The sequence below is a fragment of the Colletotrichum fructicola genome (genome assembly GCF_000319635.2).
Source record: "Colletotrichum fructicola Nara gc5 chromosome Unknown KSG_Nara_v1_contig03, whole genome shotgun sequence".
Classification (NCBI taxonomy): Eukaryota; Fungi; Ascomycota; class Sordariomycetes; order Glomerellales; family Glomerellaceae; genus Colletotrichum; species Colletotrichum fructicola.
The window spans coordinates 2,534,640-2,548,791 of record NW_027094053.1 but is presented as its reverse complement, the minus strand read 5'-3'; the positions used below and the strand labels follow the sequence as shown (position 1 = coordinate 2,548,791).

General features: G+C 49.3%; 3 protein-coding genes across 3 annotated transcripts; all 3 read left to right on the top strand.

Moving 5' to 3' along the window:
• Positions 1 to 629: 629 nt before the first annotated feature.
• On the top strand, positions 630 to 2,231 carry CGGC5_v005470 (uncharacterized protein; the record flags this gene model as incomplete). The annotated part of the gene is made up of 2 exons (XM_032035042.1): positions 630 to 1,491; positions 1,546 to 2,231. The coding sequence occupies 2 exons, from the start codon at positions 630 to 632 to the stop codon at positions 2,229 to 2,231; spliced, it is 1,548 nt and encodes a 515-aa protein (XP_031886177.1).
• A 1,192-nt stretch (positions 2,232 to 3,423) lies between these two features.
• mtr-10 (N amino acid transport system protein) lies at positions 3,424 to 5,045 on the top strand (the record flags this gene model as incomplete). Its single annotated transcript, XM_032035041.1, has 5 exons — positions 3,424 to 3,561; positions 3,615 to 3,876; positions 3,932 to 4,123; positions 4,180 to 4,571; positions 4,626 to 5,045. The coding sequence occupies 5 exons, from the start codon at positions 3,424 to 3,426 to the stop codon at positions 5,043 to 5,045; spliced, it is 1,404 nt and encodes a 467-aa protein (XP_031886170.1).
• Positions 5,046 to 6,027: 982 nt separating this feature from the next.
• Positions 6,028 to 7,162, top strand: OXDA-2 (D-amino-acid oxidase; the record flags this gene model as incomplete). The annotated part of the gene is made up of 5 exons (XM_066151456.1): positions 6,028 to 6,053; positions 6,120 to 6,254; positions 6,318 to 6,415; positions 6,475 to 7,089; positions 7,146 to 7,162. The coding sequence occupies 5 exons, from the start codon at positions 6,028 to 6,030 to the stop codon at positions 7,160 to 7,162; spliced, it is 891 nt and encodes a 296-aa protein (XP_066009149.1).
• Between the last annotated feature and the right edge of the window lie 6,990 nt (positions 7,163 to 14,152).

Here is a 14,152-nt window from a genome sequence, read left to right as displayed (position 1 = left end):
TTATCTTGAACCAGACATGCTGTCGTATTGGCGTTTATCAAACATCGTAGGCCTAACACAATTAGGAGCGATTGGGCGCAATTCAAAAGCAATACCAAGCAAACATAACATCCCACTTCATATTCATGCTCAACAGGTTGGATACTGTTCGTCCCATATGTCTGCAGGTTGAACCTGAGCTTCAGATGAACACAAGATCTATGGCGAGAGTTGCATGAAGTCCCCCGCTTCAATCCTCATGCAGAGATCAGATGGCTTATGTGTTTCTCTATATCATATTCTACCTTCAGCAAACCTCGGCAGGACCCAAAATACAGTGGTAGGCGACTTAGTACCCGTAGGTCTCAAACTTCACTTTATTCAAGTACGATTATGAAGGGCAGACGAGGATGTTTGTGTTTTGCAGGGGAGATTGCTATATGAAGAAGATGACCCCTTCCTACGATGTACCTCAAGGTTGTTATGGCCTAGGGCATCACCAAGGACATTTTCAGCCGCAGCCCTCAGCAGATGAACCCTTGCGGCAACAGGGCGTAAAGTACCATCTTTGAGTGGCAAAGACAAAGGCCATCCTACACTCTTCTTCATTTCGCTATTTGCTGTGTAGGCAAATTGCAACGTCGGTCGAGATGTCCAACGCCAGTACCTCCTGGGCTCGTCTTCCCCCCGAACTTCGGGATGAGGTGCTCAGCATTGTGTCGGGTCTCCACGGCACTAAGTACAGCCAGCTTGCTACCATTTCGTGGGAATGGCATTCCTTCTTCGAAACGTTGATTTTTGCCGAGATCAGCCTAACGCCATCGCGCCTGTTCGATACTAACTCTACTGCTATTCTCTTCCGCAAGAGAAGTCTCATCCGTTACATATGGTTTCGCGTGGAACTGGAAAGCTACCACTGTTACAAGTGCCCACTAGAGGTCGATGAAAATGGCAACGATGAGGACGTGGACGTTTTCGGCGAAGACCCAGCCGATAACAATCTGATCGTGTATGCTTTCCAGAGCTTGGCCGCGGCCCTCAGCACGTGGGAGCCGCGTAGCCACTTGGTTCTCGACATCAGTGTCTCCTCGCCAAGCGATGCGCTCCATTGCTTCAAGTATCTCAGCTTCTGCCCAGACACCCACCTTGGCGAGTGCTCGTCGCTGTTACAGCGCAGCGGGGATGACCAGCAAGGGATCACGACCATCCACGACCCGCCTCACGGCTGGGTCGCTGGGCGGCAAACTGCCGCTCCCCACGAGCGCTCTATCTACAACTCCTTTGACGAGATCATGAGCCAGGCATCATTTCTAGACGAGGAACGGGAGATCCGGTGGTGGCGGTCGATGCCCCTCATGCCTGCGGTCACGGCCGTGCTCCTCCGCCAGCAAACCCGTCGTCAATGGTGGCCAGCCACCCTCGCAAACATGCTCACGCGCTTCCCCAACATGACGAAGCTTTGCTACGAGCCTTGGAGAGAATGGAGCCAGTCACAGCAACTGAATGATCAACGTTAGTATCGTGCTGACACAATGTGACTTGGACTCGCTGACCAAAACTCGACAGTTACCCAGCAATTCATTGACTCGTTTCACAAGACGAAACTATCGAAGCTGACAATTTTCGAAAACTTCAATGAGGCATACACGGTAAGCTTTCCCTCTTGCCCCGCTATCAGGGTGCCAAGTCCTGTTGTAAGCCATAAACTCGCGAGCGCTAGTGTGCAACTCACGGAGCTTTCAGCCTCATTCAAGGTCAATGCTAGCTGCTTCTTCTGGGCGAGCAAGAGATATTCATTGGAGTGGAGGAACCTCACACGTCTAGCGTTGACAGCGAGGGCACTCACCGGAGATGAGGACTTCGAAGACATCAGCAGCATGCTACGAAACGCCGCGGGTGCTGCGCTGAAGATGCCAAAGCTTGAGACGATGGAACTTTGGAATGGCAGGCAAGGCGTGGCGATGCTGTTTCGCTACCAGAAAGCTCGGGACGGGCAATCGGCAGTCATCACCGTTCGGGGGACGCTCGAGCTTGCTCTGGGGTCTGCGGTTACCGAAGCTTGGGAAGCGGTCGCCCTCCGGCATCGTCACGGCAGGGTTGTTGTACAGAGCTCATTGATCAAGCCAAATGTTATCCGGTCGCATGGTGATGCGATACGCCAGCTGGGACTGTCTGTGGAGGTTATCAGACCTGTCTCGCTGCGGCAGATCATTGAAGAGCATCAGATTCGGGAAGGGCTGACGACGATTTGATAAGGGGTAACTCAAAGGACTTGATTGATCTCGCAAAAGCCATAAATCCGTCAACATCAGATCATAGAAAATTATGGTCCAAGACTTCAGGGCTCTGCACTCCTGCTCACAAGCTATTTGAGCAGGGTGTACTCGGCTTTTACGTGCATAGAAAAGTTAGAATAAACATTTTCAACGCCCGTTCTGAATCGATCTGACGTTGAAGTAGCGTATTGGCTGTTCCGTTCCTCGTAGGTTACTTACGCAGGGCACAACGTCAAATGCCCAGCTAACATCTCGAGCTAGGTCTACTTAGACTCGGCGTGTCTACCCTAACCACTGCCTAGAGAGAAAATAACAGGGAGTACAAGACGAGGTGAAGGTGCTGTGAACAATAATACAAAGCTTGCAGAGATCAGACCGCCTTATGCTCCTTTCCCCCACGACGAGTCGCTTCTACGGTATGCCTTTTGACAACAGCAAATGTACCCCTTACTCCTTCGTCAGCAACCCCGCTCGTGTTGGAACCATGTCATCCTCGCGGAAATTCCCAGGACCTTTAATAAGCGGTTGGAGCTTTGATATCATCCCTGAACTGAATGGAGTAGCATGATAGACAGGCTTATGAACGCAAGTGTCATAGCTGGACAATCTGGCTGGGACCACAGACCAACACCGCTCTTGACGTAGGCCATCCGACACTCTTTGGCATCAGGCAATCTAGTCATCGTCTGACAAAACCGCTCGGGATGTGGGATGTGATAACGACCAATAAGGTCTGAAAGCCATAGCAGGCCGGTGAGCGATGTCATTTTATCGCCGTACGGATGCTTCGTGGCGGCACCACCCGAGGACCAGGCAAGCCAGCTGTGGAACGCAACATCCCGAGGAGATACATCCACCGCCGATGGCCGCGGTCTTTTGACAGTAGGGCGGAGCGCGCGGGGTACGTGAATGTGGCGGAGACCGCGAAGCAAGCCCCCCTGCCTAGTGACTTATCTCAAAATCCGGGGTAGCTGGTCATCACAACAAAACTGGCAGTTCTCCACGAGCTCCCTTGCCTGGCTGTCTCAGGTACCGAAAACAGGTAGACTGCGGCCAAGGGTCCTTTATAAAAGAACTAATGAGACGTCTTGGGGTTGCTCTACGTTCATTGCGTCCGCCATCGATACTCATCAATCTGGAGTTTTGTTAGTGTGAATCTTTTGACAACATGACGAAGGACGTGAAGAAATCGTCGGCCGACATCAACGGCAATCCTGAAGATTTGCGCGTGGGTGAAACGCTGACAGACAGAGAACATGACGCCGTCTTTGGAGACATGTCCAAGGACGGGCCAAATTACCGTGATGTAAACATCATTCTCTCCCTCCTCAGTATCTCAACCTACTGACACATTCATAGGTTGGATGGTTTGGAACTTCGTGCTTGATGATGAAAACTCAGATTGGTCTTGGTGTCTTGTCATTCCCGGCCGTCTTTGACACTTTGGGACTGATCCCCGGCGCGATTATCCTCTGCACCGTTGCTGGCATCACTACTTGGTCGAACTACATCGTGGGAGTGTTCAAAGTCAACCATCGCAGTGTTTATGGCGTCGATGACGCCGGGCAGCTGATGTTTGGTCGTATCGGAAAAGAACTGTTCGCTGTTGCGTTTATGGGCCGTGAGTATTTTCAGAGATGAGTCTCGGTCGAAATGTTGGGACTGACAGTGTTTAGAATACGTGATGACGGCTGGCTCAGCGATGCTGAGTCTTTCGATCAGTCTTAACGCCCTCTCGGACCACGGCGCTTGCACCGCCGTCTTCGTCGCCGTCGCATTTGTTCTGATCTTCATCTTAGCGAGCATTCGCACCCTCGGCCGCATCACCTGGCTCGCGATAGTTGGCGTCGTTTGCATCATTACTGCAGGTCAGTTTGTCTCACGTTTGGCCGCCTATTCGCAAGTTCACTGACAGACTTCACAGTGTTAACCGTGACCATCGCCGTGAGCTTCCAAGACCAGCCCCCAAATGCTCCCAAAGATGTCCATTGGGAATCCGACTACAGACTATTTGGCAACCCAAGCTTTTCCGAGGCCGTCTCAGCCGTGTCTACGCTCATTTTTGCGTATGCCGGCACAGGTGCCTTCTTTCCCATCGTATCTGAGATGAGAGACCCTCATCTCTATCCCCGGGCATTAGCACTTTGCCAAACAGTCGTTACCATCATATTCCTGACTGTTGGTATCGTCGTGTACTACTATTGTGGATCTTATGTTGCCTCGCCTGCTCTTGGATCTGCCGGTGTGACTATTAAGAAGGTTTCGTATGGTATTGCGTTCCCCGGACTGCTTGTCAGCGGTGTGCTTCTTGCCCATGTAAATGTTCCCCCTGCACTCTGGCAGAGAATTTTCTGCTAACTGAGATCAAAGGTATCGAGCAAATATCTGTTCGTCCGCTTTCTGCGCAATTCGAAGCACCTCGCATCCAACTCATTTGTGCATTGGGCCACATGGCTAGGCTGCAACGTTGGTGTTTGCCTCCTTGCTTATATCCTCGCGAGTGCAATCCCCGTCTTCAACGGCATTGTCTCTCTTTCCGGAGCGCTCTTTGGCACGCTGCTATCATTTCAGCCTATGGGATGTATGTGGCTCTACGACAACTGGGCTCGTAAAGAGAACCCTACTATACGCTGGCGTCTTATGGTTGCTTGGAGTGTCTTTGTAATAGTGGCTGGTACCTTTATGATGATCGCTGGCACGTATGGCGCCGTTGTGGGCATTGTCGATTCTTACAAAGCTGATGGAGGTTCGTCTGCTTGGTCGTGTGCGGACAATTCCAACTCTAGCTAGAAGTGAAGAGCTTCCTAATTCCCAAATTTTGTTCTTCCTAAATCAATTCTCATTTGCCTTGCCAAATGTTTCACGGAGAGACTGAAAGCTCGCCTCATTATCAGATATATGTGGACAAGTTTGCGGCGTCTGAATACGTCGCAATCGTACTAAATTGTCTCAAGCAGGTGGAAAATTCCCTTTTTTTTTTTTTTTTTTTTTTTTTTTTTTTTTTTTTGCATCGAGTCTTCTCAAATCCTGTTGTTTAATTCACACAAGACTTGCTGTTTCGACAGCCAGTGCCGCCTCTGCGGGCTATGCCATTGAGCACCTTTCCCCATTTACGCCAAAGCGATTGATCTCTTGACCTGTCTCGGGAATATCGAGAACGGTGTAGCTAGGATCCAAGACTCACTCTTGTTCAATTGGCCCGATTTTGAGACCTTACCTCCCCGCGAAGAATGTAACTGCTGTACATAGCTTCAGAATCATATGGGGGTCTGCGTTCACGCTCAACACGCCCAATACGCTCAACTCACTCCACGCAGCAGAAAATCCGCAAATCCGCCATTTGCGGGGGCGGAGCTCCTCAACCGCCCTTGGCTTTGAGGAGCCCCGCCACCGGCTGGAGTAGATCAAGCAGGGGCTTTGCATGCCACTTGATCCCCCGCATTCTACTAGCCTCCTGCGGATACCAAACCAGGAAGGCCTCCGCGACAGCAGGCAGATACCTTCCACGCCCTGTCATCTGACCCCTTCGCTGTCGATAACGGTAATCCACTTGCGTGACTTGCTCGCGTGTTTGGCCGATTAAACGATAGGCCGTTACTGATGGGATAGGCTCTCCAATATCAATGACTAAGAGTAGGTTTGAACTAGAAATACAACTCCACGCGGGATGGCAAACCATGGAACGACAACACTCAAATCGATCGCGTATCAAAGCAGGGTTTCGGAGTACGCAAAATCTCACGTTGAATACTCGCTGCCGCTACTTTCTATAATGTCCAATACTATAGTTGTCATTGGGTAAATCTCCAGACCGGCCTGCACAGAACCCCAAGGATATTGGTACTGACAAGAACTATCATCCAGCGCTGGTGTGATTGGCCTCACCTCCGCACTATTGCTGGCCAAGGAGGGCAACAGCGTAACCGTGGTCGGCAAGCATATGCCCGGCGACTATGATGCTGAGTATGCCTCGCCTTGGGCTGGGGCTAACGTTATCCCGTGAGCAAACTCCTTTCTCACCGAAACGGTTGTTTTTCTGACATGAGTGCGTTATCTGTGTAGATTGTCGCCAGAAGAAGGGAGTCGCTGGGAACGACGAACCTGGATAGCGCTCAAGAAGCTGACAGAGGAGAATCCCGAGGCAGGTATTCATTTTCAGAGTAAGTTACTGACCTTTGTATACGTTAGTGTGTTGTATCGTTATTAACAATTCGCGTAGCAACACACATCCTTCGCCGAGACATAGACATGGCGCGTGACGCATCTGGCTTCTCGAATCATTTCTACCAGCAGAACCCATGGTACAAGTCCATGTTCAACAACTTCCGAGATAACAATGCTTCTGAATTAGCTCCCGGATACGACTCCGGATTTCAGTATCAGGGGGTCTGTATAAACACAGCCATCTACCTTCCTTGGCTTCTTGGCCAATGCCTCAAACATGGCGTCGTGGTTAAGCGCGGTAACCTCAGAAACATCAACGAGGCAAAGTTCCTCAGCCACACAGGCAGGACAGCCAGCATCATTGTAAACGCAACCGGTCTTGGGTCTTTGAAGCTTGGGGGTGTTGAAGATTCGACAATGGCGCCGTCCCGCGGTCAAATCGTGGTTGTACGGAACGAGACGCCGAAGAACTTGCCGCTGTTGATGTGCTCAAGCCCATTGGATGGTAGCGGGGAGGAGACTTACGCGATGCAGAGAGCAGCTGGCGGCGGTACCATTCTGGGCGGCACATACGACATTGGCAACTGGAACTCACAGCCCGACCCAAACACGGCACTACGCATCATGCAACGCATTGTGGATCTGTGCCCAGAGATTGCCGGCGGAAAAGGTATCGCAGGGTTGGACGTTATCCGACATGGAGTTGGTTTTCGCCCGTGGAGAAAGGGGGGCTTGCGGCTTGAAGAAGAGAAATTGGATGACCAAACTTGGGTAGTTCATAATTATGGTCACTCAGGTTGGGGATACATGGGATCGTACGGCTGTGCAGAGGGTGTTGTAGAGCTTGTTAACAAGGTAAAAACAGCGCGAGCAAAAATACCAAAACGTTGTCCACATACAATTCTACTGCCATTCATGCGAAAGTGGTTGAAGGCTTCATCTTGATGGAACGCAGATTGCCCTTCGTAGTGGCTTACATCTATATCTGCCCCATCGAGTGCTACGTGGCGTTGATACATATTATGTAATCTCATATGCTACAGGTAGGATGTTTTTCTGAGGTAATGGAAAAGTTTCTAGGTCCGTATAAACTTAGTTAGTTTCCAAATGAAGAGTATTTCACAGATGATAGTACACAAGCATGATGTAGCAATCCACGCGCCAACAAGGCATTCTGCATCGACCTTGAACATAGACAAAAATTAACGGCTAATTTTTATTTCTCGTGTCTTGCTTTTGCTATACAAAGAACTCCCTTCCCTCTAGATATGAGCAACTTCGATCATTCTAGCCGCTCAAGATGGAAAGCCCCAAGGTCTTCATCAGAGGCATACATCATTACTATAGACACATCATTGCGCCATGACATATACGTCTTCTTGCGATATGTAGCTGCCCCAGTGAATTTGAGGCATCGTTGCGTTATTGTTGACTGTCATCAAAATGTGATTTATCCACGTAGCGCGCTTTGTCTCACCTATAAGGCAACGAGTGGCATCCACGCCTACGTGCTCCTTGTACTGTTTTCTGAGACAAGCCCCTCCCCTCTGACCACTCGAGTGAGACTCATGGGCAAGAGATAGCTAGGCAAAGTTGTTGTGAACTGATATGAGTAATGCAGAGATATGATGGCTTACACTCCTCACTTTCCCTACCCCTTATTGCCCCAGCGGCGCGGTTTTCGATAACCGAAAAATGCAAATCGCGCGTCCCGTAGAACTCTCAATCATTGATTTTCACCATGTTTTATATCTTCTTCCACCACTTTAGTGCGGGCTACATGCGTGTCTCAAGTAACATCAAGACATTGTGCCAGCGAGCATTGCAGCAAGGCCCAGCCCACCTCAGTGTCCTACGATTTTAGCCGCAGTGCCAAGAGGAACGAGCACCATAAGATTGGTACACGTCGACGCGTTCGAAAAGTGCACAGAAAGCCGACGCAGGGCGCCTATCACGCCACGAAAATTATCAAAATGTCTGAAACAATCGGAGCATGGCTTATGCTGTGTTACCTGGCTAGCAGTCTCTATTGAGGCCCATTCCAGCCACGATTCATATCAGGCAAGGAATCGGGCGATGATGCCTCTGAACTCACATAAACGAAGGCCTCGGAAACATGAATCTGGCGCTGTGTTGCTTTCACTTTTATCTTAACCAGTTTCCACCCCGGCCGAGGCAGCTTGATGGCGGAAAATTGTGGCCGATGTGTTTTCTTTTCGTCCACATTTTCATCGATCATCACAGCTTCCAACAAACCGGTTGAGATCCAAGGTGCTGTGTATCAGGCGGCCGAAGTCCCGGTCAAGATGGACACAGCTTCGGAAACAGGGACAATGTCGAACACACAACAGGAGAGAGTGACTGAATCATCATCAAAAGCCGAGTGCGCAGACTCTCCGCAGGACGCGATCAGGAAGAGCTGCGAAACGGAGCCTCTGCCTCCACTGAAACCGACCCTTCAGGTATTATTTACAATACTTCAGTCGCTTTCACATTGGTCTTTTTGTGAGATATCATGCCCAGATCAAGAATGGTATGGTGAGCTGCTGAGTCAGATGATCCTGATCTAGTTGCTGACATTTATGATAGCTGGAGGTCTGGTCGCATTTGGTCGGACCGCTATGACAATGGAACCTGTAAAAAACATGTTATCGACGAAATTCAGCGTTGTCTCCAGCAAACTAGCTATCCTCCTACCCTGACGCGTTCCGAGATACACGTAAGGAGCTTTTTGATGTGACCAATAATGTTTCGGCTTTCTAACGAATCACGCAGAACGAAGGCAGCTGCTCAGAACCCGTAAGGGCATTTGCGCTACGGTATTGCTCGGAGCTCTATTTGCAAAACTTACTTCTAACCCTGCTCACCATAGGACTGAAAATCACAAAGCTATCAGCTTTGAAACTTTTGTTTCTCTGGCGATGGTACTTTACGCGTCTTACCACAGCTCAGGACCTCGACACTCACGAGAGCAACACCCACAAGAAGATCCACGACCAGAGGACAATGAACTGGACTTTCAACTAAGACGTCTGCTCCGAGCCTATTTAATGGGCCCATATAAAGCGCCTAGCTATGGGATTATGATAAAAAGACTGCACCATGCGGCGGATGAAAAGGCAATCACAGTGGAGTTCGGCCTGCGGTATTGGAACGTCTATATGCCACAACGTCAGCTACCTAGATCTCATTCGGCAGGCGTTCGATTAACAAGAATGCCTATCAGAGTTTGTGGGGAGAATAGCCCAAAGTTTGCTGAAGAGAGATTTGTTCTGGCGGTTGATCTACCTCAACTTTCCGCAGAAGTCTCAGAGTCCTTTGAAATTTCCCTTTCGGACGACCTCTCGAGAATTGAGAAGAATGACAGAAGGCTGGATAAATTCTTTTACCAGAAACATGATCTCACATTCAGTTGCGCAGGACAACCTGGCGGCTTTACCTACTTTCTGGCTCGAATCATTCTCATGTTCCAGACTGCTGAAACGGCATGGACTCGGGTTCTCGACGTGCTTGATGAATTTTCCTTCTTCAGCGTAAGAAATATTTGTTTATCCCTTGAACCCAAGCACATTCATTTCTATAGAAGATGATTCTTCCCTAACTTGTCATCTTTCGCATTCATTCAATACTCTGAGTCCTTCAAAGAGTAAACTGACAAATCATAGGAAATTCAAATAGACAACATTTGGAAATCACAGGGCGAACAATCAATTTTTGACCGCAAGTTCGACCGCACAAAAACGTGCTTCTCAGCGCTCCAGTTCTTGAAGATAGCGGAAGATTGTGTCTTGGAGTCCATGACCGCTCTTCACAATCTACAAGAAAGTGTCAATGACTGCTATTCGTCCGAATCTATGTCCGCTGAATCAAGAATCAATCTCAACAACTGGAAACTGGCAGCCGACAAAAGCTCACAAAGAATCTTGGACCGAATCAAACGACAGGTAGACAGCCTGAGACGTCTTCAAGACGGAGTAAGCAAGAAGTCTACATGTTTTTATATCGTTCACTTCGCTAATGGCTCTCAGATCTTCAACGCAACATCCTTGAGGGAGGCAAATGACTCCAGGTCCCTAAACCAAGCCATTTACGTTTTCGCCATCGTTACTGTTTTATACACTCCATTGGGCTTTTTAGCAGTATGGTATTCATCCTCCAAATCCCTGGACAAATATACTCACAAGACCAAACACAGACATTCTGGGCACTTCCTTTCCTGAACGACAACAACAATGGCCAAGAAGTTCAAAAATCACCAGCCTTTTTGCTGTCTTTCATACTCGTCCCATTAACAACTTATCTCGCCTCCTCGTTGTTGCCATCGGTGCTACCAGCAATCCTACAATCCTGGCATGGGTCGCGTCTATATGAACGATGGGATTCAATCGTGATACGGATCGTGGCTTCATGTGCCCACAACTTGGCCATATGTGTTCACAAGTTGGCCGTATTCGCTCGTTTTTTATACCACTGTCTCAGAACGCTCCCGATGAGCATTATTGTGCTAGTTTGCTGCATTTTTCTGCTGCTGCTCAAGTTATTTGTTAATGGCTTGAGTTGTGTTGGGTACGAGTTGAAATATGGCACAGAAGTTCTCTACGACTTGAAGGACCCGTTCTCGGATTTGGTGAAGGAAAACCGTACGGCTGCTAAGGACTACTATCTGATCTGGTGGTTGTTTAGCCCGATTCGGCGACTACTCAAAGCTATGGCAAAAGGTTCATCTCAAGAGCTACACAACGAAGATGTGTAGCAGCAGCAGGAACTGGAGGAAAAAGAAGTTGTATGAATTACTACTTTCGCGCTCAGTACGAGAAGCGTCAGATGAATTGAAACTATCGTTATCTGTAAATGTAAGTGAGCAACATCGATATTCAGCGAGAACTGATGAGAAATACGTCGGTATCAACCATTGCCGCACCTCAAAAGTAATGAGCAAACCTTTTGTGTATTCTCATGTCCCCATCTTTACTCACATATCAGATATTCGAGAACTGTTTGAGTGATCCTTTGGCTTGCCATGAGTCTATTTTAGCAATTCCTCAACTTGTCGATAGAAAAGTCGTCATAGTTGTGTTTGCCCTCGTGGGAGGACCTTGGAGGCCCAGGAGCTTATTGAAAGATTCATAACAGAACGCATTTGTCTCATAAAACAGGATGCCCTCAAAAGTCTCTCAAAATGATTCATGGGATGAAGCTATGCGATGGCTGTTGGTTGCTGCTGGTTACATAGCAGTGAGGGACGGGAGTGTAGCATCTGGATTCTCTGAGCATCACTTGACTAGAATACCACTTGACGAGCCGTCGAGCAGTGAAAAAAAGACATGTGACAGAGCCATTGGCTCACTGGAGGTCTCAATAAATTATGAAAAGAGCTGTCTTAAGGTACTCCGGGATGTAACAATCAGCCAACGGCGCGGAAAGGCAGCTTCACTACAAGTTTGAAGGCGATTTCTGCAGTTGACTCAAACCTCGGAAGTTTATCAGCTTTGTTCTCATAGCAAACACAGCATAATTCAGAAGGGGCGAAAAATGAGCTGACAGCAGAAGAGAGCGCAATGACTGACGAGGACGACATGCGTGTGGCTTCGCACCTGGAGGTTGCGAACAGTACCATACCCGGCGTAAGTGCCGTATGCAGTGCTGAGATGCAACATGCAGCAGGGCGTTGCCATCGTGTTGGTATGTCCAAACATCGCAGCATACGACTTTCGGCTGTTGCTTGACTATCACAGGACCTTGGGTGCGTATCAGCCATTCGTTTCTCCTGTGTTTGCCTATAAAACAACTGTCTTCCGCGCAACCCAGCTTTGGTAAGAGGCAGACAGAAGGCCAATAAGGGGTAGAGACGAGAGTGAGGGGACGAATGAAAGCCTCCCTCTTTCCAACTATAGGTTGCTATAATCTTATTTGCGGGAGCCTCACGTTCCGGTCACCTCCTGTCGCCATTCTCCGCCATCTCTGGCGTCATACTGTGGCCGTATCTGCTTATTCACTGCCAAAAAGCTTGTCTAACCAACCAGAAAACTGGCAATCGTTCCCCGCAAGCCGGTGAAAGTGCTTCTGGTCATATCAGGCAACACTCGACGTCACCTGAGGAAGGCTTGCCAGGGGTTCTGTAACCCCCGCGGTCAGCATGTAGTTTATGTCAGTCTTCTTTACAGCGCCGTAACCAAAGCATTTCGCTGCATTTTACGCAAACCAACTAGCGGCATTGGAATAGCATATTTGCAGCCTTAGCATGAAGAGCCTCTGCTAGAGCTTCGTCCGCAGAATATGTCAGACTCAGGAGAGCTGAGCAATTGCATAGTGTCGGCGAAGCCATAAACAAGCAATAACAGAAGCAGTACCTGAGAGATCAAGAAGAACACAAGAAGCAACACAGAGTAAAAAGGGCAATACCCTACAGGTAGTCAATAAATGGAGTTGCATGTGAGCAGGCGGGCCCCTGGGGTAAAAAGCCCAGCAACATGGGGCACTGGGACAGCAAATTGCATCAACACCCTAGATCCAGTATGAGGCATTAATGGAGATTTGACCATGCATCTCATAAGCCGGAGACGGGTTTTCGATGATTATTCCCATCACTTTTGCCTTCCGCCTTCTTGTTCGACTTCCCGTCCACGCCGGCTCCTTCGTCCGTCGTCCTCGACGTCGACTACCGCGATGTAACACAACTCATATAAACTACGTCATACGACACAACTCACGTCACACACAATCTCAAATGCAGCTCCGTCAACCGCACGATACCTGGGCGCTAGAGATATGGTTCTAGGACCGGCGCAATCCGAACCGACACGCTTCGGCATGGGAAGAACAGCGATCGGCAACGTCCAATGGCACCTTGCACCACGCTATCTACTAGGTGTTAGCACCGGAGAGATCGTCAAGCATGCTACAGCCTGTGTATCTTATGAGGCCGCGTGAGAGGGAAAAGCTTGCTGCCGTGCTTTGGTCGAAAACAGATGATGATCATGCTCTTCTGGACTAGGTTGGCAGTAAAAGTTCCAGCAGTGGCAAATTGGACGAGGTGACATGCAACGGCGCTTGCGCGGAGTCGTGCTCCCGATCGACCCGATAACACACGACTAAGAAGCAGTGGTTCGCATACCATGTTTCGAGTCAGGTGTCCGCTTGACATAAAGATGCCCACAGACGCGACGCCGAGCACTGTGATTGCGAAGGAGGATGAATATATCACATAGAATATCACAGAAACGCCAGAAAAGACGCAAAGCACCTTAAATAAGAAACATGAGACGACGTTGAAAGCGGCTCTTTGCGACGACGTAAAGGCGTGGGGGTTCGCGAGAACGTCAGAGCCTTACAGGATGGCGTGCGCGGGGGTGGTGGAGCACAACTTCAGGTACCATGGCACACCCTTGTCTTTGGCCGTTGAAGGGCGTCTTAGTCCCGAATCAAAAACTGATCTCGAAATGCCAAATCCAACGGCAGCTTGCGGGATTTCTGATTCGGTCGGTATTTGATTGCGGATGGGTTGCGTGGAGGTGGCGACTATTTTGCATTGCCGCAGCACACACCTTTTGGGTGACAACAAACCACTTGGTAGTTCGGGCGTCGACAAGATCGGCGCCAACCGAGAGACGACGTTGGAGCGCAAGCTTGCCGCGCTCGTGTCGCTTAGAGTCAAAAATAAACATGTTTCGTGGCTTTCTTTGAGCAACCGCCAGCTTGAGTCTTTGTTGACTAGCTAGTTAGGCGGTGATCCA